We start from the raw sequence: 26,731 nt of genomic DNA on the forward strand, positions 1-26,731 counted from the left end.
GAAGGTCTACTTTTGCCAAAACAAAATTATTCAAACTAGCAATTGGAGGTGGTAGGTATTTTTAAATCAGCAAGTTTAAATTGAATAGGTTATAATGACCCCAGTCCATTTCCTCAATTTTTTGATCTTTTCAGTGTCTTGAGATTTTCTATATCGATCCCAATTCATTAATGACTTGCTGAAACTAACAAATCGGTCGCCGGATCATTTCTTTGGATTCTGTGCAAGTTTTTGTATTTTGGAGCTCTTGGAGTTGCAATGGTTAGAATAGGTCAAAACTCCAAGAAGACGACGTTAAAATGCAATTTTGATGATTTTGTTACCTTCTAAACATCAATTTTGGTCTAGACTGACCCTTTGTGCAAATCTTGAGGCTTTTTGTCATGATCCAAAAATTAAGGTCATGATGACACACATTCCAATACCCAACCTAATGTGTAAGCCTAAACTTAAAACTCATATGAGACTCCCAAAGGAGAAGTCAGGCCATAAAAAATAATGGGAAATAAAGACAACGACGAAGATATCTTAAAGCCTAGTATCATAAGTATAAAGAGCATCTAATACAAAGTCTAAATTAAAAATACATCATAAGTCTCTAATTAATACAAAAGATTGAAAAATTAAGGATAGAACTAAAGGCGATCCGGATCACAGGGTCTCACCACTAATCTGAATATGTAGAATTCGCTAGAATAATCAACTTCCATGTGAGGTACCCTGACTAATATCTGCAACAAAAAAAGACACATAAGTAGGGGTGAATACAATCCAAAGTGTAATGACCCTAAAGGTCATTTTTGGAATTTTTCATAAAAAGACTATTTTACCCCTTCCGATAGTTTTCCCGAATCATATTTGATTTATATTTAATGTCGGTTCCATAGTTTTCTTAGAAAGTTAAGAATTTTTATAAACTTTGAGTTTTAGAGGTTTCGAATGACTCAAAAGTGATATTTGAGGTCATTCAGAGTTTTGACTCTCAGAACGAAATTCCGTTGATCCCATCAATTCTACAACATTGAAATTGGTTTAGGAGAGTTGATGGAATCAAATTTGGGGACATATCGTGGATTTGAGGGGTTGAGTTGGAAATATTTGAGATTTTGACCACAAATTTGACTTTGGTCAACATTTGAGGATGAATTCTCATAATTGAATTTCGATGACTCTGTTGGATTTAGAGGGTAATTTTAGGCCTAGGGAGAATTTCTGTGTATTTTTCGAAAGCTCTGAGGGTGTTTTGGACTTTTGAGGTATAATGATGGTTTAAGTTGTGACTTTTTGGTTTTTGGGTTAAGGAGACCTCAAAATCAAATTCTGACGATTTAGATGTATCCGGAGTGTCAAGTTTAGTGAGGTTGGATATATGGTTTGTCTACATGGAATTCTGAATGAATTCCGAGGGCCAATATGGAGACTTTGAGACTTAGTAAAAGTTTCTGGTTCTGGTGCCTTCGCTTAAGTGAAGGGGGTGTCGCAAAAGAGAACTTTGCTTAAGCGAACACCCTGTCGCAAATGCGAAGGTCTGGTTTATGTGAAGGGTCGCAAAAGCAAAAAAAGTGGATGCTTTAGCAAATGGGCGGGGGTCACAAAAGCGACCCACATCCCGCAAAAGCAAGGGTCCGCTTAAGCGAACCCTTGTTGCTTAAGCGACATCTGAGAGGGGTTTTGCTGGGGTTTAAGCTATTTTCTCCATTTATGGACATTGGAGCTCGGTAGCGGTGATTTGGAGAAGGTTTTTTCATGGAATTTCATTGGGTAAATTATTTCGACCCTACTTCATCATTTCCCATTGATTAATTGATGATTCTAATATGTATTTAGGGCTTTGAATCAGTTAAAATGGCCCTTTTTCAAGAACTTGAGAAAAATCTTAAATCATTGATTGTGAATTGATTAGGGATGGGATTTTGAAATGATATTCGATATTGATTTCCTAAAATTAAGAGGAACAATTTCATCTAAAATTTTTGAATTTAAACCCCTATTTAGTGAAGTCGAATTTTGAACCTTTGAACCCTTTTTCGCCTGAATTTCACATTCTTTATATCATTGGAGTTAGTTTCTGATTGTGAATCAATACTTGAATAAATTATGGAGACTCATAGTATAATCGAAAGGGCAAGGCAAATGTGGATTGATTGATCGCATATTGGCTAAGGCAAGTGGACTCTTAAAACTCTGTGAATCTTTAAGAATTTCCGAATATCCCATTGTATATGTGTTGGGGCGTAATGGAAATGAGGTTGTGGATTTAATATGTGTTATTTTTGTGTATTGAAACTTGCATACCATAACCTAGATATCTGTATATTTGATGAAATACTTGATAGTCTAATTATGATTGCGGTTTGTCTGAATTATTTATTGCTCATTACTTATGTGAGCATACTGTTGCATTGGTTCTAAAACACTGTGATGAGAGGTATATGATTGTGAGACCGAGGTCATTTTAAGTAGAGGTCATTTTTGGTGAGAGATTGATAGGCTGATGTCATTTTTGGCAGGATGATATTATCGAGGTTATTTCCGGCAGAATTACATTACTGAGGTCATTTCTAACGAGAGAATATGGCTGAGGATATTTTTGGTGAGATTATGAGAGCGAGGTCATTTTTGGTCAGAGATTATGTGGCCGAGGTCATTTTTGATTAGAGCTTATTGTGCCGAGGTATTTTCCAGTAATTGTACACATGCATGATCATTGAGTGTGCATATATATATTCTGCATATCTATGTTGATAATTTGATGCTTGTTTGTGACATTTAGAGTATTTGTACGATATATCTATGATATTGAGCTGTGATCTGAACCTTATTGAACTGTATAGTACAAACGATTAGGTTGGGCCAATTTTTATGCAGGTTGTAGTTTGTAGGTTCAGTTGGGTTGGAAACAAAGTTCATGTATTCTTTTAGATTTGCTTAGTTTTTCTAGTTAGCTTGTTGGGTACCGCGTTGTTTGGTACTCACCCTTGCTTCTACACTTGTGAAGGTTCTGAGCTTGGACTTTGATCACTATCACTTTTATTAATCATTCGAGGTTTTTGGGAGTTGAGTGAGGTAGCCATCGATATCCAACGAACTTTTATACTTCTTGTATATTTATGCTTTACTTTGTTTGAGGGTTGAAGACATATTGAGACTTGTACTTTTATTTCAGTTTTACTTTCTTTAGCGGTCTGTACATATGACAATCAATCTTTGAAGGGGAGGGGTATTTAAGTGAAAGTCTTCCACTTTTGACTATTATTTAAGTATTTAGATTGTTTCCGCTTTATTTTTATCCAAATGTTGTGTTTTAGGCTGACTTGTTCGGTGGAAAAGGACAGGTGCCATTACACCCAGAATTGAGTTGTGAGAAATTGGTATCAGAGCACTAGGTTCATAGGTCTCACGTGTACAAGCCAAGTCTAAGTAGAGTCTTGAGGATCAATACAGAGACATCTGTACTTATCTTCGAGAGTCTATGAAGACTGTTAGAAAACTTTATTCATTCTTTCTTGTCATGCCAAGTCATTATCGTTAGTGCTGAGTGTGATATGTTGTTTTGGTAGATACTAAGGACCAGATCTACATCTATGGGTAGGGCGGAGGCAGTCTCCGAGGTAGTTATTGAGACCCCAACTAGGTGTAGAGGTAAAGGCCGACTAAGAGGCCGAGGCCGTGGAGTGGTTGATGGTAAAGGCCATGCCAGAGGAGCGACACCCGCCCGAGGTCGTGCTAGAGAGGCCTCCCAAAGCCATATGTTGAGATTGCTGAGTGCGAGGTTCTTCTAGAGTGCTGCAGGCACGCCACAAGGTTCACATTCTAGAGTTGGCATACAAATTCTAAAGCAGCATCAGGTCCTAGTGGTTAAGGTTCAGGTGGGCCAGCCACCATTAGTTCCCGCACTAGCTGTCGATGCTCAGATTGCTCCAGACATAGTTATGAGGTTTTAGAAGATAAAACCACCCTAGTTCCAAGGAGGTAAAATCGAGGATGCACATGAGTTTTCTAACGTTGTTTCATGAGATGTTGGAGGAAGTGAGCATAATTGATGCTTGGGGTGTTCAATTTGTTACACTCCAGCTCCGTGGGTCAGCCAAGGAGTGGTGGAGGACATTCATGAGGTCCAGGCTAGTTAGATCCCCTCTGGTTGAGTGGGGAGTTTTTGCTAGAGCTTTTGAGGATCGCTTCATCCCATGGAGCATATAGGAGGAGAGTACATTCGGATTTGAGAGTTTGAATCAAGGTGGCATGTTAGTTGCCGAGTATGAGGCCCATTTCTGCCAATTGTTGAGGCATGCTACAATGTTGATCCCGAATGATGCGGAGAGGGTCCACAGGTTCGTGAAGGATTTCACCTTTTCTATTCGATCCTATATGTTCAGATCGGCCCGTGAGGGAGATTCTTTCTAGTCCAATGTGAGCACCGCCATGGAGGTAGAATTGATGGTTAGAGAGGAGTTCGAGAACCCCAAGAGGGTCCGTACTAGTGGCCAGTTTTCGGGTACCTTGTCTAGAGGTAAAGGTTCACATAGAGGTGCCAGTCAGTTTCAATGCCAGAGACCTGTTCACACTTCTATGCCAGCAGCAGATAGTGTTTAGTTAGAGTTTGGGCTGAGATGGTTATGGTATTCCATCAGGGTCATCGCAGTAGTCTTTTGTCCCATGGTCATACTTTAGTTGTGGAGATCTGGGTCATTTGATGCGCTATTGCCCACTACAGACTCATTCAGGGCCCCAACACATTTATTTATTAACTCTAGAGAGAGATTCAACACCTCCAACTGGGTCCATATGAAATCAATTGTAAATCATGTATTTAGTAAATTCATGCACAATAAAGTAGAATAACATTAGTGGAATCAAAATAAAAAGAACCCATGAGAGTTGACATAAAACTCTCATTGAATTGAGTGAAATAGAACTTGAAAGATTGAGATCTTTTGGGACCCAATGGACGAAAGAAATCCATTGGTGAATTCCTACATACCTAGATAATCAAAGCCCTAAAAGCAAGCTCTAGCAATGGAGACTTAAACTTGACCTTGAAACCCTAACTTTTCTTCCTTGAGCTTGAGATAGAATTTGAGAAGATGAATTGATAGACTTTGAGAATTTGAGTGAATGAGAGGGAATAGATTAGTATTTAAGGGTAAAACTAGTTATAGAGTTAGTTATAGGTCAAAAATGACTTAGTTTAGGGGTTAAAAGAATGGAAAAGGTCCAAAATATCCTTTACTTTAAAGTATCGGAGGTGACCTATGGATGGGACCTACAGTCTGTAGGTCCTCCTACGACCCATCACACCCCTTTGTAGAACCCATGTCAAAAAACTGAGGCTACTGGAATTGTACCTTGTTCTTACGACCCTGGTCTACTGGTCATAGAAAGCTTTATGGGTCATTGAAAGGGTTCGTCCTGCCAACTTCCAAAATTCCCAAAAATTAAGTCTTTGAACCTCACTCTACGGTTTATCCTACGACTTGTAGAACTTCCTATAGTCCGTAGGACCACTCATAGACCACAACTTGAGAAATTAGAATTTAAAGTTTCTCAACTGTCTTTCTATGGTCCCCTTCTACGGATCATAGGACATTCGACGGTCTGTAGATGGTTCTCGTTGGTCAAGCCTTGAACTTCCAATATTTTTAAGTGTATGAGCTTCCTATGATCGCTCTCCTATGGCTCATAGGTCTTCTTATGGATCGTAGGTTGTCTCACTAAAACCTACACCAGATTATTTTTCTGTAATATTTTTCTTATTGTGACTTTCTAACTTCCGGGGTCGTACAGACTCTTTTGAACCCTAGGGGTTGAACTTTTAGCCTCTTTACCAAACACTTCTTCCACCCCATCCTTTAAAGTTTTATTACTTTAAGCTTCCTCCTCCTTCTTTGTCTCTTTTCCAGAACTTTAAATTGATTTTCTATAACGATTCCAACCTTGTTCTACACCTTTTTTGGTTGTCTCTTTCTTCCACTACCCCATTTTTTATTCTTGTGCTCCATGAACTTATCTGCCTTTCTTTCATTATGTTGTTCACCTCCTCCCACTTGTGTTTCATTTCCTAGTTCCTCTTTCATCTCTTCATTATTCTTTTGGTTTCCTCCATCTTTTTATTTCTCTACCCATTGCCTTGACTTTTCCTTATTCGGATACAATTCTAGATGTTCCACGTAACATTGTAACTCATTATGCCTCTGTATCATGCAAGTTTAACAATATTTTTGAGACATAATCATTTTTTATTCTGATCCATTTTTCTACCAATTCATCATTCTGCTTTCTCTTCCCTATTTTAATACGCTTAGGGAACTCCCTTAATAAATCCACCTCCACCTTCATTTCGCACAGTTTGGCCTCGTCTAACTCTTGGTAGTCATGTCAACTTGTAGCAGCTTCCTAACTACAACAACTAATGAAAAAAACTTCCTTCCAAAAAAGGTTTGGAAAAAGGTATGGAAAAGAGATCCATGCAATAGTTGTGGACATTTCTTCATCAGGCTCAAACATTGGATCTCAGTTTAATGTTCTCATCTGGAAAGACCAACTCCTTTGTATAATGTAGAAGGCAGACTTCGATAATAGATGAACATAATCTTCCAATAGTGTAGCCCTAATCAATGCGTGTCTGTTACTCAATAAATCAATGTTGCACTCTCTCTATAATTCATATTATTTAGGAGTAAGCTTTCGTAAGTTTTGAATCTCAGGACATTCGTATGAAAATTTTTCAATCACAACATACTTCAAGTTCTCCTGGATGATCATCTAATTCACTTCTTCCTTCTCCCAGATCCCTCGTGGTTCTCCATGCAGGTATGAAGTAGGTTTTAAAGGCAGGGATTTAATATGAGTTGTTTGTTGTTTCAAGGATACGACTATGTAGGGACTAGAGGGATTACTGACAAGCCTACATCTGGAGGAGGTTGGCCATTGGCCGTGGCGGCCATGAGTCACAGTAAAAGATAGGCAAAACTAAGATTTGACGATGTTAGGTTTTTACTAGAGAGCGTTTTTAGCATGTTTCACTCCTTTTGTTTAATCAATATTAAAATCAATTTTGGATATATAAATATAAATATATAATAAAGACCGATGGTATTTTTATACTAAAAGGTGGAAGGAAGGTTATTACAACAACAACAACAACAACCCAGTGAAATCCCACAACGTGGGGTCTGTAGAGGGTAAAATATATGCAGACCTTACTCCTACCAAGGTAGGACAGCTGTTTTTGAGAGACCCTCGGCTTAAAAGAAGCATAAAAAGAGGTCAGATAAGGCTAAGAAGTTCAAAGCGTTATGGGAAAGCAAATAACGGATAACGCAAATAACGAAAGAGACACAAATAAAATAGAGTAATCAAAGTACAGAATAATAGAAAGATAATAACAGAAGTTAAAGCACAAGAAATTATAGTGCGCTAATGTGCCTACTAATACGAAAGAATAACGAGACTATGTACTATCCTTCTACCCTAATATGGGTCCTCTACACCCTCCTATCTAAGGTCATGTCCTCGATAAGTTGTAAATGCGCCATGTCCTGTCTAATCACCTCTCCCCAATATTTTTTCGGCCTACCCCTACCTTTTCTGAAACCATCCATGGCCAACCTCTCACACCTCCGCGGTGGTGCATCTGTATCTCTCCTCTTTACATGCCCAAACCATCTCAATCCCATTTTCCGCATCTTGTCTTCCAACGAGGCCACTCCTACCTTATCCCGAATAGCCTCATTTCTAATTCTGTCGCTCCTGGTATGCCCATACATCCATATCAACATTCTCATCTTGACTACTTTTATCTTTTGAATGTGAGAGATCTTAACTGGCCAACACTCTGCCCCATATAACATAGCCGGTCTAACCACAACTTTGTAGAGCTTGCCCTTAAGTTGTGGTGGCACCTTCTTGTCACATAGCACACCGGAAGCGAACCTCCAATCATCCACCCTGCCCTAATACAATATGTGACATCATCGTCAATCTCCCCGCTGCCTTGCATGATAGACCCAAGGTACTTGAAACTACTTTTCTTTTAGATGGCCTGGTCACCAAGCCTAACTTCCGCGCCAACCTCCTGAGGTGTCTCACTGAACTTGCACTCTAAGTACTCTGTCTTGGTCCTACTCAGCTTAAACCCTTTAAACTCCAAGGTATGTCTCCAATCCTCCAACTTAGCGTTAACTCCGCTACGAGTCTCATCGATCAGGACTATGTCATCCGCAAAAAACATACACCATGACACTTCACCTTGAATTTGTCGCATCAATCCATCCATCACCAAGGTAAATAAAAATGGACTAAGGACTGATCCTTGATGCAACCCCATCATAATTGAGAAGTGCTTTGAGCTATTTTCAATAGGACTGCGATATTTTTGAGCCAAAAAATTAAATTAGAGTATTTTAGACCAAAACATGAAAAAGTGATATTTACGAGCATTTTGTAGTAGGTGAGGATATTTATGAGCTTTTTCACTTCTCCTAATAATAATTCTCACTCTCTCATGAGAAAAGCATACACGCGCCTCACCCACCAATATCCCTCTCCATCTTTCACTCCCTGAGACGCGCTAAACACGCTCTTCTCTCTCTCTCTCTCTCAAAACAACACGCACCAGCAACCGCGAACCCTAGCCCCAAATCGATTTCTTCGATTCGTACGTCTCGCTTACTAGAACCAGGTGATTTCCTTTTTCAGCACTTTATTTCCTTGTTTCGATTTCAGTTCAATGAAATCAGCTTGTGTGCTTTAAATTTTGTATTTTCGTATGTAGATTAGCCTAGTTTAGCTTTTATTTAGTTTTTCAGTATTGTCTCTGTGTAAAATCATTTGGCTCAATTCAGTTGCTACTCGTTTCTATTTTGTTTTATGATAGACTTTTTTTAGTATTGAATATGGCGTCTTAGTTCCTATTTTTTATATCAAGTATGATTTCATTTCGAGTGTTGAGTATGTGTTGGAATAGGGGAAAGTCCTCGCTAATAAATTTACATGATTAATTATGAGTTTTAAGTATCTAAATTTGCCTCTCTTCATGGCTGTTTTCTTGTAAATCCGAGAATGTGAATGTACACTAGTTCTTTTACTTAGTCAAATTCATAAATCTATATGGAGTATATGCTCCTAGTTACTTAATTTGAAATCCATGTTATATGGCTGTTGAGTTTTTCGTCATTGCCCTCTTTAAACACACATAACTCGAGATACAACTCATGTATTTTTCTATATCAAGAATGTGATCTAAATATGTTGTGTTTAGTTCTATCGGTTCTAAAGTTTCTATCTTCTGTATTACGGAAGTCTGTACTTGTGGCTGAAATGTCATCTTTGCTTGCCTATTCTGTAATCAGAATTCTATGTGAGTTTAAAAGCTGTTACTGCGGTTTATCAATCAGCAGACAGCATTGGTTCTCAATGCCAATCCAGGGCCTGTTTAAGTGAGAAATAGCTTACCGGTGGGGCTTCTCTTTAACATTCTCCAAAGTGCTAAGCTTGGATGAATTAAAGCTTATATCATAGCTCTTACACATCCTAAATTTTTTTTAGTTTACTATCCTTAGATCCCTGTTTGAATTTGCTAAGTTATTTTGAGTGTAAAGTCATTTTTAAACTTTTGTTTAAATACTATACGATCATATCTCCCTGCTCCGTGTTTTGTTCTTTGTCTTTCTTATAAACCAAATGAAAGATGGCTTACAACTTTGATCAGGTTGGGTATTAATTTAAAGGATTTTGAATTCACTTCTTGTATGTGTTTGTTACTGTGGAGTTACTTTGTAAAGAGTTCAGTAACCAATGTATTCTTCTACTATGTAAGTCGAGTTCCCTGTTCCTGTCCCTTCTCTCTCTCTGTCTTCTTTTAAGAATTGTTGACTCTGTGTGTTAGTTGTTCTTGCATTTAGCGCTTTCCATGGTTAGAGATAAGCTGTCTGAATGTCATAGCTATAAGGTCTATTATTGATATGGTTACCAAATGAATATAAGATTTTTTATCACCATATGATAAAATATGCTATGGTCTGTGTTCTAATGGTTTGTCTAAAGAGGTTTGAGAGTGAAGAGTTGTTACTGCCTCACTGTTTCTTCTTTAATTTCCAGTACTTCATGTAATCTTCTTTTCAAAATTTTTATGGTGTTTAATTTTCATCATCCTCAATAACCAAGGAGAAGATCTGGGAAATTGCTTCAGAAATGGCTCCTAAGCCCAAAGAGAAAGCAAAGGCATCCACAGCAGCAACCCCTGCTATATCAATTGAAGATCTCTTCACTTTGCTTAATCGCCACATCCAACGATCGGAGTATGAGCAAGCCGTCAAAGTTTCTGATCAAAGTCAGTTCCTTTTAAGTTATAATTTCATCTATCTGTAATATTCCAATGTATCGACCCAAAAAAACATTTGATGATTTTTATTTGAAGTTCTTGCGGCTGCGCCTGGAGATGAGGACGTGATACGGTGTAAAGTTGTGGCGTTAGTGAAAGCAGATTCTATAGAAGAAGCTTTGGTTGCTATTAAAGACTCTAGCAAAAAGGCTTCTATTGATCTTAGCTTCTTTAAGGTAATGTTGTTGCACTATATATATAATTTAAAGTTGACTGGAAAATAGGAATTATGCACTCATATATATCTAGAGATTTTGGTTTTGCTTTGACATTGAAATTGGAAAATGGTGCTAAGGCGAGTTTGGTATGACATAATTTTTCCCTTGAAGAAGTTACTTTTGGTGTTCGATACCTGAGAAAACATTTTCTATTATGAGGGTGGAAAACTGACTTCTCTATTATTGGGCAGAAGTCATTGCATTACAACATTCTCTAACTCTCTCCATGTCACTTGCCCCAACCAACACTTCTACAACATTACTCCCTCCGTCCCAATTTATGTGATTTTTTTATTGTACACAGAGTTTAAGAAAGAAACGGTTTTGAAACTTGTGGTCTAAAACAGGCCATAGATATTTATGGCTATAAATGGTCTGATTAAGGGTAAAATTAGAAGTTCAAAGTTATTATTCTAAGTATAGAAAAATGTCATTTTTCTTTGGACATACTAAAAGGTAAAGATAATTTGAGACAGAGGGAGTATACGTCTTTAATACTCAAAATAACCAAAGTACTAATCTATTCTTTTGGTGAAGTAAATGAATTGTATTAAAGAGGCATCAAGAGGATGCAGAGTTACGAAGCATCTAACTGTCGGCTTCAGGGCATAACTATATGAAACTAAAAACTAAGCAAAAACCTGTAAAAAAAAGCAAAATATAACCCAAGATCACTGCTAAGTCAGGATTTAGGGTCAAGGAGCTAATAAAATTCAAAAATTTGTCAACATTGTTTACAGGGGAGTGGAAATGCCAACTCAACATACTAACTAGACATCTAGCATTTAGAGTACTTGTAGGAGTTGCCATCAAAGCATCTGCTATTCCTTTCCTTTTAAATACATGAAAATATTGCTGTTGGGATCATTCTCCAGATCCTTTTGATGGTTTCATCAAGTCTCCAAAGTTTCCAACTTTCATAGGCATCTTTGATGGAGTGGGGCATGGCCCATTAGAGGCCAAGCACAGAGAAAATAGATGCCAAATGTCAGCTGTTAGCTTGTTACTGAGCAATGCAGAAAGAGGTGGTTGACAGAGTCATTATTGTGCTTGCAAAAGAAGTATCTATTAACAAGGATGATACCTCTCTTTCTGATATTGTCTTGTGTCGGGCATTTTCTATGGAGTGCTGTCCAGGTGAAGCAACTAATTTTAAAGGGCTGTCTAGTCCTCCAAACATGTTTCCAAGGCCAAGCTTCAAGAATTCCATTTCTGAGAGCATCCTTGTTTGTAACATTCTTTCATGGTGTACACTCCCTTCTTAGAGTTGCCTAATAGGATCCTATTTGGTTTCCAGATTGTATTCTTCCATAGCCCCACGGAGGATGAGTAAATCATTGATTTCCCAATCCTGTACGTTTCTTCTGAAAAATGGACCCTGGTTGCTTGTTTGTTGCTAGCTATCTGAAAAAGTCTTGGAAAGGAGACCTGCATTGTAGTGTCCCCAAACCATAAATCACCCCAAAATTTGACATTGAGTCCATTGCCAACTTTGAAGGAAGCCTTCTGAGAAAATTCATCTTCTAGGCTACTAATGTGTTTCCAGAACTAAACTCCATGGGGTTTCACTACCTCTCTTGGGATACCAATGGTTTTGAGCATCATATTTGGCAGCAAGAATGTCCTTGCAGTAACTTGCCTCAGGTTGGCTAAACTTCTGTAGCCATTTCATTAGTAGTATGAAGCTTCAAATCTTTGATCCCAAGCCTCCTTGAGACTTAGCAAGAGTCTTACATTGAGCCTATTTGGATGGGCTTTAAGTTGGTCAAAACCAACTTAAAGCCCCTTTTTAGCTTTTGGACGTGTTTGTCTAATGCTAATTTTAAGCCATAAAATTCTTAAAGTCTGTCAAAAATGAAAAGTTAGGATTCCTAACTTTTTTTTTCTAAGTGCTTAAAGTCATTTTCTTTGACCATGGAAATTACTTTTATATTCCTTATATTTTAAATAAATTCCCAAACTACCCTTTGTATTCTTTTAACCCTAAAATTCACATAATTTTCCTCATTTAAGCACTTTTATCCAAACACTCAACTGCTTATTTATAAAAATAACTTTCAGCACTTCAAAGTTCTAAAAACACTTCATACATAAAAGTTACTTTTTTTTAAGCCCATCCAAACGGGCTCATTGCCATTTAACCAAAGGGCATTTGTGAGATTGACTGTTTCCTTCCCATAGAAATCTTCTTTTGAGGCTGTCTATCTGTGTTTTATGGCTGAGCTTGGCATATGAAATAGAGACATAATGTAAATGGGGATCCTATCAAGGACACTGTTGATTATGGTGAGTAGGGCTGAACACGAAAAATCGAAAAACCAAACCAAATTGATAACCAAACCAAATTGGAAAAACCCCCCGACATTTATTTGGTTTGGTTTTGGTTTCGGTTTCAAGTCTAAAAAAAATCGAAAAAACCGAACCAAACCGACTTTATATATACATATTTTAAAAATTAAATTTGTATATATATGTGTGTGTTTTAATTTTTTTATGAAAAAAATACAATTTATATTGAGTTTTTATATTCTTGATCTTGGGCCATGCTTTTGAATTATACTAGATTGGGTCAAAATATTTTGATGGACTTCTAATGAAATGAGCCCATCTTGCATGGTTGGACCCAAAGTAAAAGATTTATTATTCTTTTGTTATATAAGCTTTATAAATATAAGCAAAAGAGTATGATTGCTGAAGCCATGAGATACTATGGACTATGGTACTGAAGGGACATCTTGCTATTTGAGGAATGACTTTAACAATTTCAACTTTTGTTTTGTGCAAGATCTATTGTTCTTGGCAATACTACCCATTGCTAAGAATAATTATGCTCCTGAGTTTAGTTTTAGGAGTGACTATTCTTGGCAATACTATTTCAAATAAGTTTAAATTCAAATAGTGACTACAAGGCGTTTTAAAAACCGACAAAAATCGAAAAAACCGATAAAAACCGTCAAAAACCGAATAGTAAAAACCGATATAGTTTGGTTTGGTTTGGTTTGACAATTTGAATAACCGACTCAATTGGTTTGGTTATTTTTTAAATAAAAACCGATTCAAACCGAACTGTGAGCACCTCTAATGGTGAGTCTACTAGCTAGAGACAGGCACCGACTCTGCCATGTTGCAAGCCTTCTCTCCATTCTTTTAGTAACTCCATTCCATATCTCAACTAATTTGAATTTAGCACTTAATGGTAATCCCACATAGGTAGTGGGGAGAGAGCCCATATTGCAGCTGAGCATGTCCGCTGACTCTTTTAAGTTAGAGACACAATTTACTGGATAACTATTGTTTTTGAGCATATTAATTATAGACCAGAGATAGACTCAAAGACCATTAGAGTGATGTTGGGATTGTGGGCTGTTTGCTCCACAGAAAATCAAAGTATCATCTAAATAGAGCAAATGAGAACAATGATAGTGGTGGACGGATTCTCACCAACCGAGAAGCCTTGAATCGATTGGAGCTCTTTAACCTTTGCAAGCATTTGAGTGAGCCCTCCTTCCATTGCCAGAATAAACAAAATGGGGGCGAGAGGGTCTCCCTGCGATCCTTTTGAGGAGAAAAACCCCGCACATGGATACTATTACCAGAACAGAGAATTTTACAGTTGAAATATAAAAATATATCCACCTTATACATCTATTTCTAAATGCCATCTTCTTCTTCAACAATAACATACTTGGTGAAATCCCACTAAGTGGGTCTGGAGAGGGTAGAGCGTATGCTGACCTTACCACTACATTGAAGAGGTAGTGAGGCTGTTTCCGAAACCCAAGTAAAAAAGAAAAACAAATAATGAAGAAAGCATAACTGTTAATAAGAAAGGCAATGTAAAGTCTATAAGAAAGAAACAATAACAATAACAAAATAATATGATAATTGAAACACGATACACAACATAATACGCTAATCCTCCACTAACCTTCACTCCTACTAACCTTTTATCCTAATACGCGTTCTCCACTCCTTCATATATAGAGTCATGTCCTCGGTAATATGAAGTTGTGCCAAACCCTGTCTAATCACCTCTCCCCAATATTTCTTCGGCCTATCTCTACCCCTTCTGATACCCTTTACAACCAGCCTCTCACATCTCCTCACTGGGCGTCAACACATCTCCTTTGCACATGTTCAAATCATCTCAACCTCGCTTCCTACCTTCTTCTGAATAACCTCGTTCCTAATCTTGTCGCTCCTAGTATGCCCACACATCCATCTCAACATCCTCCAGTGTTGTGAAAAAGCGCTGAAGCGCTCGCTTTAAGCGTGAAGCGAAGCGAGGCGAGGCACTAGCGCTTCAACACCATGAAGCGAAGCGATTTCAAAAAAGCGTGCGCTTCATGGGAGAAGCGAGAAGCACGCTTCATCTAGAAGCGAGAAAAAAGCTCGCTTTTTTTGAAAAAGCGGCACTAGGGTTTTTTTTTAAAAAAAATCTTTATAACTTATAATTAATTGTTCCAAGCTGCAGCGACTTCTTCTTCAACTTCGACAGTTCAACCAGATTAGTTTCTCTTCTCTTCTTCTTCTCTTCTTCTCTTCTTCTGTTTCTGTTTCTATTTCCATTCAGCAATTCTGTCGTCTGCGCAATTGCTGCGATGTTCTTCTCTTCATCTCTTCTTCTCTTCTTCTTTTTCTATTTCTGCGCAACTGCCGTCTGCGAAGAATTATTTTTTTCAAGTTTTATTCAGCAGTTTGGCCATTTTGTTTTTGAAGATAAAGCATATGCTCTAATTTTTTTTCCACATAGTCTGGCTGTTTTATTATTTTTTTTTAATTTTGTTGCAGTTGCTCTTTTAATTTTGCTGCAGCTGCTCTATTATTGTTTTGACAATTTGACTTGTGTGACTGAATTATTATTCTATTTTTTCTTTGTAGTAAGTTGTATTTTCTTAATGGCAGAAAAAAGGAATCCAGCTTGGGCATATGGAATTGCCATGGGAAGTAACACAAAAATCAAATGTGTTTTTTGTGATATGACATATAATGGCGGAATATTTCGTCACAAGAAGCATCTTATTGGTGGTTATAAGATGTTAAAGTGTGTCCAAAGGTCCCGAATAGTGTGAAGGAAGAAATAAAAGAGTATTTTACGAAAAAAAATGAATTTAAAACTCAAATGAATCCTGAAGCATCCATGGTTAATCTTGTTGATGATGATGAAATGGATGATGAAGTTGAAGTGAATATGCTAATGGGGCATATTTTATTATCTATGCATATTTTATATTTTATATTTTTATACTAAATAACGCTTTTTCTGAAAAAAGCATGTGCTTCGCTTCACGCTTCTCGCTTCTGTGAAGCGAGCCCCTATCGCTTTTTTCCGCTTCTCGCTTCTCAAAACACTGACATCCTCATCTCCGCACCATACATCTTTTGAACATGTGAGTTCTTAATTGACAAACACTCCACTCCATACAACAAGAACGGTCTAACCATCACTCTGTAAAACTTTCCTTTAAATTTGGGTGGTATCTGCTTATCACGCAAGCCTCCAAAAGCAAGCCTCCATTTCATTCATGCCGCCCCAATGCGATCTGTGACATCATTGTCGATGTCCTCACTACCCTGGAGTACGAACCCAAGCTTCACTTCCACGTTCGCTTCATCTAGCACAACACTGAATTTGCACTCCAAATACTTTGTTTTGGTGTTGCTCAATCTAAACCCTCTAGACTCCAGAGTCTGTCTCTAAACCTCCAACCTAGCATTAACTCTGTCTCGTGTCTCATCAACTAATACTATGTCGTCTGCAAATAACATACACCAAGGAACCTCCTCTTGAATAGACCGCGTCAACTCATTCATCTCCAAGACAAATAAGAAAAAACTAAGAATTGATCCCTAATGTAGCCCCATCTCAACTGGGAAGTGCTTCGAGTCTCCCTCCACCATTCTTACCTGATCTTAGCTCCATCATATATGTCCTTTATAGCCCTAGTCTACACCATCTGGACACGTGTAGCCTCCAAACACCTCTAGTGAACATCTCGCAAAACTTTTTCATAAACCTTTTCAATGTCAATAAACATCATATGAAAGGTCCCTCTTCTTTTCCATGTACTTCTCCATCAGTCTTCGCATAAGGTGGATGGCTTCATTAGTCGAACATCCTGGCATGAATCCAAATTGATTTTCAGAAAGGGACACCCCTTTCCTCACCCTTATATCCACCACTCTTTTCCAAATCTTCATAGTGTGGCTTAGCAATTTGATACCTCTATAATTATTGCAGTTTTGGATATCACCCTTGTTCTTGTACAATAGAACCATTGTACTCCACCTACATTCGTCGGGTATTCTTGCCGTCATAAGAATAGCATCGAACAACCTAGTCAACCACTCCACACTTGCCTTGTTTGTGCTTTTCCAAAATTTCACCAAAATCTCATTGGGTTCGGTCGCTCTACACCTTCTCATTCTACTAATGATACGTCTAACTTCCTCAACCCTAACAAACCTACAATATCCAAAGTCCCGGAGTCTATCAGAGTGCGCCAATTCACCCAACACAATGTCTCTGTCCTCTTCTTCGTTTAAGAGTTTGTGGAAGTATGCCATCGTTGCTTAATAGAGGTCTTTTTTCACCAATACCTTGCCTTCCTCATCCTTGATGCACTTCACTTGATCCAAATCGCGAGCCTTTCTCTATCTCACTTTTGCGAGCCTATACAATTTCTTCTCCCCGCCTTTGTCCCTTAGCTTGACATACAAGCGTTCAAAATTTGTCGTGCTAATGTCTTTGTCGTCTTCTAGACTTCCTTAAGCGTCCGCTACACTTCCTCGTCCGCGCACTCCATTAACTTTGTATATACAACCTTCTTTTGCTTCCATTTTGCCTTGGAATTCTCCATTCCACCATCAATCTCCTTTGATGACCACCAAGACACCCCTCGATATCCCTAGCACGTCTGTAGCTTCTTCCCTAATGCAATTAGGGGTCATATCCCACATGTTGATCACATCCCTGCTACTATTCCAAGCCCCCATACTAATCAGCTTCTCCCCCATCTCTCGAGAAAGGGCAGGGGTCAAGCCACCCCACTTAATCCTTGGTCGGTCATATAAGGTCTTCTTCCGCCTATCCCTCCTAATTTCCAAGTCCATAACCAAAAGCTTGTGTTGGGCAGTAAGATTCTCATTCAGAATGACCTTACAATCCTTACAAAGGCCTCTATCACCCGTCCTAAGGAGTAAGTAATCTATCTGAGTCTTAGCTACCGTGCTATGAAAGGTAACCAAGTGGGTCTTCCTTTTCGGAAAGCACGAGTTAGCAACCACCAACTCAAATGCTTTAGCAAAATCCAAAAGCGAAGCTCCACTTCCATTTCTCTCCCCAAGACCAAAGCCTCCATGGACATCACCAAAGAAGTTTCCCCGATATGGCCATTAAAATCTCCACCAATGAAAATATTCTCGGAGTTCGACATACCTCTCACTACCTCGTCCAAATTCTCCCAAAAGAGCCTTTTGACCTCTTCGTCTAGGCCATGGGCGCATATGCACTAATAATATTCAAATTAAAACCCGCCAACGATTAGCTTAATCGTCATCATCCTATCATTGATCCTCCTAACCTCCACCACTTGCTCCCTAAGGTGGTCTACTAAAATACCTACTTCATTTCTATCCCTCGAGCTTCCTGAGTATCGCAACTTAAACCCATCCACATCTCGTTTCTTGGTACCTACCTATCTGATTTCCTGGGCACAAGCTATATTTATCCTCCTCTTCTTGAGAATCTTCACTAGCTCTATGGACTTACTTGTCAGCGACCCTATGTTCCACGACCCTACTATTAGTTTAGGAGAACCCGTAACCCGCTTACCACTGCTGCCATCTTCTTCAATGTATCACTTATATAAGCCCAATTTAATTGGTCAAAAGGCCTTTTATATGTCCAGCTTGCAGAAGGTCATTATCTCCAGTTTTGAGTTTCCAATCAAGAACCTCATTGGCAATAATGGAGGCAGTAGTGACTTGCCTATTTTTCATGAAAGCACTTTGCTGTCCAGAAATCAATTTGCTCACCACTTTTGTCAATTAGCTAGAACTTTAGCCACTAGCTTGTAGAGTGTAGACACTGCCTATTAAGCTGATGAGTTTAAAATCACTAAGCTCCACTACTCCCTTCTTCTTTGGGATGAGAGCAATGAAAGAAGCATTGCAGGACCTTACCATCTGGCAGTTTAAGTGGATTAAGTTGAAACACGCACCATGTAATCCTTTATAAAGCTCCAGGATTCTGAAAGAAGGCCATGGTGAACCTATCAGGGCCTGGGGTGGGCTTTGTCTGGGGCACAAGTAGGGGTGTTCACGACAATAACATACCTAGTGTAATTCCACAAAGTGGGGTTTGAGAGGGTAAAGTGTCAACAAACCTTACCACTACCTTAGAGGTAAAGAGACTGTTAGGTAAAGGCAAAACTAATTAACCAAAGCGATTAAATAAAATGATTTTTATTTGGTTTTGGTTTGGTTTTGTTTTACATTTTTAAAAACCAATAATATTTGGTTTAATTTTGGTTTTATTAAAAAATATTCAAAGAAATACTCAAACTGAACCAACAAATGTATACATATTTTTATAATTATATATACTTAATATTATTTTTATGAACAATTTTAAATATCTTATATATGTTTTCATCAAAAGTTACTTATAATTTAGTGATATTTAAGTAAAAAAATAACAAAAAGACTTGATACTCCTCAAAGTTGGCCTAATCATCCCAACCCCCAAGTCATTTTGATTTTCCTCTCTGTCTCCTTTGTTCTCTGTCTCAAACTTAGACTTGTGGTAATATTGTGTAGTGGCAAGTAGCTGTTATTTGTTGCATAAGTTTTTGTTTGTGATCTCACTTGATTAATATTATTGTCTTACAGGATTTAACAGTGAGGATAATAATTACAAGTTGTTTGTAACTGGAAAATATGAGTTATTTATTATGTCAGTAAATGTAATTCCATACTCTGTTCTTGTTTAACCAAGTTAGATCAAACCTCTCCAAGGTTTGCAGGGCCATAATGAGTAGCTTGTGGGTTGTTTGGTTATCCTTTGTTTGCTAACATTTGTTTTTCTATTCCCCACCTTGTCTTTTGATTTTATTTCCGTGTATGATTAATAGCCGAACAAAATATATATTATATTTCTTTTGTTTCGGTTTTGATAATTTAATAACTGATTAAATTGGTTTAGTTTTGGTTTTGACCAATAACCGACCCAAACTGTCCTGTGAACACCCCTAGGCACAGGACTTGAGGGCAGCAAAGTGTAATTGAGGGTCTCCATGATTCTGTCTCTTTGTACAGTTTCTGGTAGTAATCCTGAATATACCTTCCTTGATCAACCCCTTGTCAATGAAATCCATAACATAAAAGGGGGTTAAATTCTAAAAAACCGATTCTAATTCTATATATCAGTTATGCTCTCCCCTATTTTCATTTTATCAATGGTGTTGCCTCTTTTGTGTGTGTTAGCCATTGTCTGAAGGAATTTTGTTTTCTTATCACCTTCCTTCAACCATAGGCATCTAGATTTTTGTCTCCAGCATACTTCTTCTGCCATTGCTATCTGCTTCATTCTAATTTCAGGTTCAGTGACTTCAGTTTATAATCATGGTATGAGTTTTATGTTCTGCAATCTGCTCTAAGTCTCTCCGGCTCTACTAAACCCCTGCTCCCTTGAGTTTCAATTTTGCCAAAAACCTCTCAATTCCATCTAGTAATGTCCTTCAGGTTCCTTAACTTTTGTGTGAACATAAAATCTGGGGTGCCCACAATAGTATAAGAGTTCTACCAATCTTTCAGCATACCTATGAATCCATTAGATTGTAACCACATGTTCTCGAATTTAAAATATGAGGGTGATGCTACCCGATCTCCACTTTCCAGAATAATTGGCTTATGATCTGAGAACACCATGGGCATGGTATGCTGCTTAATGGCTTTGAACATTTCTCTCCATTCAGGGGAGATTAAAAATCTGTCAATTCTTGAGGCTTGGGAAAGCTCCTCCACTCTTGACCAGGTCTACTGTGCTCCTTGTAGTAGAGGGTCAATCAACTTCAAATCTAGGATGTTTGAGAAGCCCCTCATGGCATGTTATTCTCAATCTTTGAGAAAAGAAAAGAGGAGGACGAGAAGAAGGTACAATGTATGTTAAGCTAGTTAGGATACTCTTACCAAAGGTCGATTTCCCAGGATGTTAGAGGCAGCGATTTTTTTATCTGATAGTCTCATATTGTATACATGAATGATATGATTACAACTGAAACATCCTTACGGCTTCCTCCCATGGGCAATTCCAACTAAGAAGTAGGAAGTATAATAGGAAATATGTGAGTGGTCATCAGTCCCTGATCTTTCTTACAGGGGATAGTTAACCATTTCATAAGCTTCAGTGCTAAGTTAGCTTTGGGTTGTTCCAGAACCCATCTTAATGCAAATCGTTTACATATATTTGCCTTATGTGTACTGTGTATCTCCTCTACTTGATGAAAGAAAAACAAGTCCCTTTCTCTTCAATTCTGGATTTTGTTTCTCTCATTAACATTTTTCCTTTTTCATTGTCACGCTTTCTTTGAAAAGGGATATTGCTTATATCGGCAAAATAAATTGGAGGAGGCTTTAGAGTCCTTGAAGGGGCAAGAAGGAAGTACTGAGTCAATGCTGTTGGAATCTCAGATTTTGTATCGTTTAGGAAAGATGGGTGCATCTGTTGATATTTATCAAAAGCTCCCGAAGTCTACTATAGATTCCTTGGAGATAAATCTTGTTGCTGGTCTGGTTTCTGCTGGAAGGTCTTCTGAAGTGCAGGGAACCTTGGATTCACTGAGAGTAAAAGCAACTAGCAGTTTTGAATTGGCTTACAATACTGCCTGCTCTTTAATTGAAAGGGAGAAGTACAAAGAAGCAGAACAACTGTTATTGTCAGCTCGAAGGCAAGTTTGCCTCTAATAAGCTCTTCATCATCCTGACTTGTTTTATTTGTATGACTTTTATCCATTTTCTTAACACTTGATGATGCACAATCTATGGCTAGTAAAAAAGCATCAGAAATTTCCTCGCTTGGAAGTTATTTTGGAGGGTTTAAGTTGGCATCAAGATGTACTTACTTTAGCTATTGATATATTCTTGTCTCTATGCACTTTAGGAGAATCTTAAGCATCTTTTATTTTCTTATTTGGGTTTAACTCTTTGTTGGTTTGTTAACTCTTTAGTAATGATAGACCGACAATTTAGAACTAGTCTAATTGAAAAGATTTGCCCTTACAGTCAAAAGTGCTTGTATGTTGGGGGTTAAAATGTCTGCAAAGCTTCTATATCTTCTTATTTGTCCTATGTAAATGGAGTTTACAGTTCTTTATACAAGAAAGAGTTTTTTTTTTTAGCTATTCCAATGTTCAGGATCATGCAAATAATGCTTCTGTATCTTTGATTGGTTATAATTGTTACTTGCCTTTTCTTAATGTCTTCTCTTTGGTTTGGGGTAGGGTGGGGAAGGGGGGGTGGTGGTAATTAAATAGGGGGCATGTTTATATGAGGCTGTAAATTATAAGTTGTAGGGTAATTTCCTCTTTATATCTTGTGGACAATTGGAATGCAGTTTATTATTTGCTGCCAGATATCGTAGGGCAAACTGGAATATCTATTTATGAGATGTCACAAGGGACAAACTGCATTCTGGTCTATTCATTTGGAACAATCGTAAAATGAAATTTTCTCTTCCTTTGTCTTTTTAAAGTTTATGCACTTTTAGAAGTCTCAAATCAAATGTGGTAAAATCTTCCACTTTTTTGCAATTCTCTGTGAAACTTCCAGTTTTTGCATGAATGAAATGAAAATATAAAAGAAAGATGAATATCTTATTGTGTGGACATTGGAATTACAGAATTGGTCAGGAAACACTAATGGAAGAGAATTTAGCGGATGATGATGTTGAAATTGAATTGGCACCTATAGCTGTTCAAATTGCATATGTACAACAGGTAAATTATCTTATGACATGAGTTTGAGTAGTCTTCTTTTACTTTGATAAGTAGCAATTATGCAAGTTCCATTTTTTTCCACTCCAGATTCTAGGGAACACCCAAGAGGCTGTTGCATCTTATATTGATCTTGTCAAAAGAAATTTGGCCGACGAATCTTCACTTGCGGTGATAGTAAATAATCTCATTGCTCTTAAGGGTCCTAAAGATGTCTCTGATGGCCTAAGGAAACTTGATAAGCTAATAGAGAAAAGTGATGGACCAGATAAATTCCAGCTTGCTCGTGGACTGGACTTGAAGCTCTCAAAGAAGCAAAGGGAAGCAATATATACCAACAGGGTGCTGCTGCTAATTCATTCTAATAAGATGGATCAGGTATATTATCTGTAAGATTTACATCTGTTTGCAATGTTCTCCTTTGAACATTTGATGTATTAGAAACAAGGGGACCCATGAATAGACATCCAACTGCTACTGTTTATTCCCAGAGTCTTTTTCCAATGTTTATTTTGTCATTGGATCGTTACAGGCTAGAGAACTTGTTGGCGCTCTACCTGGGATGTTCCCTGGTAGCTTGATGCCTGTACTTCTTCAAGCTGCTGTACATGTGAGAGAGAACAAGGCTGCTAAAGCTGAAGAAACACTTGGACAGTACGCAGATAAGTTTCCTGACAGGTCCAAGGTTATCCTGCTTGCAAGGGCTCAGGTTGCTGCAGCTGCTGGCCATCCACAGATTGCAGCCGATTCCTTGGCGAAAATACCTGACATTCAACACAAGCCTGCAACTGTTGCCACCATTGTCTCTCTCAAGGAACGGGCTGGAGATACTGATGGTGCTGATGCTGTGTTTGATTCCGCAATTAAGTGGTGGTCAAATGCCATGACTGAAGACAATAAGCTCAATACCATCATGCAGGAGGCTGCTGCTTTCAAGCTCAGGCATGGAAGGCAAGAGGAGGCAGCACGCCTTTATGAGCAGCTAGTGAAAAGCCATGGAAGCATTGAGGCTTTAGTTGGATTAATCCAGACTGCAGCTCATGGTGACATTGAAAAAGCAGAAGCTTATGAGAAGCAGTTAAAACCACTACCTGGTTTGAAAGCAATAGATGTCGACAGTTTGGAGAAAACTTCTGGTGCCAAGCATGCCGAGAAAGGTCCGAATGCTGGTGCCACTGAAACATACGAAGTGAAGAGTAAGGATAAGGCGAAGAAAAAGAGGAAGAGAAAGCCAAAATATCCAAAGGGCTTTGACCCAGCTAATCCAGGACCTCCACCTGATCCAGAGAGGTGGCTTCCCAAGAGGGAGAGGTCTAGTTACAGACCAAAGAGAAAGGATAAGAGAGCAGCTCAAATTAGAGGTTCTCAAGGTGCAGTGGCTAAAGAGGTGGCGAGCAGTAGCGATACGAAATCAAACCAGCCAGCTAATCCAAAAGGAGCCTCTCAGAATGCAGGTCCTGTCCAATCAAAGGCTTCATCCAAATCTTCCAGGAAGAAATCGAGGAAGTAATCCAACAACAGATAACCGATGTTCTTTTTTTATTGTTTCCATAGATTCTTTTTGCCTGATTCATTTAGCATCTGTTGTACAACATGAGTTGTCTTGGATATGTCCATCTATCTATTGTTAACTTTTTCATACATAAGGTTGTAGGGGAGGCATTGTTGCTTGCATCTGAAGTTAACCTACCTTAATCACTTTTGGAAAGGCCTCAGTTACCGAGTTCTCTTAGGTCTAAACTATTAGGTTGTGGCATCAATGGATGGATGAGCTCTTTTTCTCCCTTATACTCTCTTCTGGAGGCATTTTGTTTCGTACCATGGTAGTGTAATTATTATATCTTGTACTATTTACAGTCTAATCTGCTGGTGATGTGTATTATTCCGTATGTGGAAGGAAGTCGATTTAACTAGAGACATTAGTTCTGTGAACTTGAACTGAATTGAAAAAAGCAAATCTTTTTTGCAGAAGGTATATATATTTAAATAGAAAGACTCAAGTAATTCTTGGTGATGGTAGCAACTAGCAAGTAGTGAAACTATATGTGGATGTTGATTGGATTCTGGAGTTGGGACTGCGGGAAAAAATGACGTTTTACCCTTTAGATATGTTGTGTTCAAGCAACATATTTAGTGTAATTTCACAAATGAGATATGAAGAGGGTTTTGTATATGTAGATCTTGTCCTTAAGGACCTTAGAAGGTAGAAATATTATTTTCGATAAATTCCCGATTTAAGAAAATAGTGTGAGTATAGAAATCAAGACAAAATCTTACACAAGATATGCCAAAGCATACTGAAAAAGAAACAATAGTGTATATCAAAATAATACAATAAACGAATTATAATGGACAATAAATAGTAGCATAAGTCGAAGGAATAAGAATCTACAATACAACTACTAGTATGGAAGAATAAGTGAGATTATATTAAACTATCTTCTAATTTTTTATCCTAATCCGTATCCTAATAATCTTCTATCTAAGATCATGTTCTCGAGAAGCTGAAGTTGCGTCATATCCTATCCTGTCTAATCACCTCTCTTCAATACTTTGTTTACTATTTCTGTCTCTCCTCAAACTATTCATAGTCACTCTCACATCTCTGTACCAAGACAATCATACGTATCCTCTTCACACATTTTCTCCACTGAATGTTTTTGTATCACCTACTATTTTAATTCAAGCAAAATTTAAGACTCATAGCAAGAAAACAACTGAGAAAAGAAAACAACATAAGTGGCAGTCTCCTTTAGTTGGGTATCATGATAGAGAGACCTTCATCTCTATTATTCTTGAAGCAACATTTTGAATTCAGTGATTTGAAATGAGGTTGCTTTAAAGTTGAAGTTTTACATGAACATGTAATTTGTATTCTTAAATTGTATTTTCCTTAAAAATATAAAAATCTCATAATTTGTGAAAATTATCTAAACTTCTCCATGTCACGACCCAAAATTTGGACGTGATGACCCATGTTATATCGCATCAAGATAGGTCAGCCTAAAACCCAACTAAAGAGGAAGATGCAGAAGTAAAATAGAATAAGAACAAAATCAACATTGACACTTCGGATTAACATATTCGTAACTCAAAATACCCCTAAGAACTGGTGTCACGTGTATAAGCCTCTAAGTATTACAATAGAGTCGAAATAAATACAAATCTGAATGTCTTTGATTCTAAAGCAGAAGGACATAATGAAAGTGTAGAGGTGTCCGCCGAGATGACAAGCAACTACCTTGCAAACTCCCAACCATAAGCATAGGACGTAGAAGAGAAGAAGAAGTAATCGCGATGCTCTGGGCTCGTAACCTACACAAATGTTGAAGAAAGGGAGTAAGTACAACAACAGTACTCAACAAGCATGCCTACCAACTCAGTGTAAAACATACAAAATATACGTACTCCCAACACTCCAACCGAACCTTCACAAACTACAACCTGCACAGAAATCAGTCAACCCAACCTAGGTATTCACAATATGCATCACAACATAGCACATTTAGCTCATCACAATCTGCACCTCAACACATGCATAATATCATTATAGTATTTCATACTCAAAGGTCATCAAGTCATAATCATCCACTTAGTGAGATCAAGAAAATCAAGGATGAAGTGCAATGCCATGAGGTGTAATGTCACCTATAATGAAGCATGTCTGTCCTAACGATACATACTCATCGCACAAGCATCACGGAACCCATAGGGGACTCCTAAGTCCATGCTCCCGCTGTTGCACAAGTAGCACAACATAAATCTCCCACTGTTGCACAAACAACACGGCATAAATCTCTTCCCAGAACCATTTTCCATCGTCATCAATGGTACAAGTCTCATAATAGTATCTCAGAACCAAGTGCAAGTAAGCATGTTCACACAACAATACGAAGGCGAGAGTTTCCATAGCAAAACACAATTCACATAAACATAATCGTGATACATCATTCATAATGAATCAATATAACCGTGCGGATCAAGAACAACACATTACATATTAATATAACATCAAGTTTCCTTTTTATTACGCTTTGTTATCATTAGAATCATTTGACCTATGCCAATGATCAAACATTTTCAACCATTCACCAATTTCCATTACTCCCCATCACAAACAATAAGACATATAAGATTTT

At 37.9% G+C, this 26,731-nt stretch overlaps 1 protein-coding gene across 3 annotated transcripts; it reads left to right on the forward strand.

The window, feature by feature from the left end:
* Nucleotides 1-8,486: 8,486 nt before the first annotated feature.
* Nucleotides 8,487-24,454, forward strand: LOC129887484 (uncharacterized). Of its 3 annotated transcripts, none has more exons than XM_055962597.1 (7): nucleotides 8,487-8,680; nucleotides 10,165-10,330; nucleotides 10,418-10,557; nucleotides 21,196-21,548; nucleotides 22,499-22,595; nucleotides 22,683-22,970; nucleotides 23,125-24,454. In XM_055962597.1, the coding sequence occupies exons 2-7, from the start codon at nucleotides 10,192-10,194 to the stop codon at nucleotides 24,100-24,102; spliced, it is 1,995 nt and encodes a 664-aa protein (XP_055818572.1). In that variant the 5' UTR covers nucleotides 8,487-8,680; nucleotides 10,165-10,191; the 3' UTR covers nucleotides 24,103-24,454. The 3 variants fall into 3 exon arrangements, with proteins under 3 accessions (XP_055818572.1, XP_055818573.1, XP_055818574.1); XM_055962598.1 differs by having other exon boundaries at nucleotides 10,171-10,330; XM_055962599.1 differs by having other exon boundaries at nucleotides 10,190-10,330.
* The last annotated feature ends 2,277 nt before the right edge of the window (nucleotides 24,455-26,731 follow it).

This window comes from Solanum dulcamara, chromosome 4, assembly GCF_947179165.1.
Source record: "Solanum dulcamara chromosome 4, daSolDulc1.2, whole genome shotgun sequence".
Taxonomy (NCBI): domain Eukaryota; kingdom Viridiplantae; phylum Streptophyta; class Magnoliopsida; order Solanales; family Solanaceae; genus Solanum; species Solanum dulcamara.

What these genes read in the sequence shown, in the direction of transcription:
- LOC129887484 (XM_055962597.1), top strand. Translation starts at nt 10,192, where the DNA reads ATGGCTCCTAAGCCCAAAGAGAAAGCAAAGGCATCCACAGCAGCAACC. An exon ending in TTGATCTTAGCTTCTTTAAG is followed by an intron (nt 10,558 to 21,195) that starts GTAATGTTGTTG and finishes TTCTTTGAAAAG; the next exon opens with GGATATTGCTTATATCGGCA. An exon ending in ATTCTAATAAGATGGATCAG is followed by an intron (nt 22,971 to 23,124) that starts GTATATTATCTG and finishes GGATCGTTACAG; the next exon opens with GCTAGAGAACTTGTTGGCGC.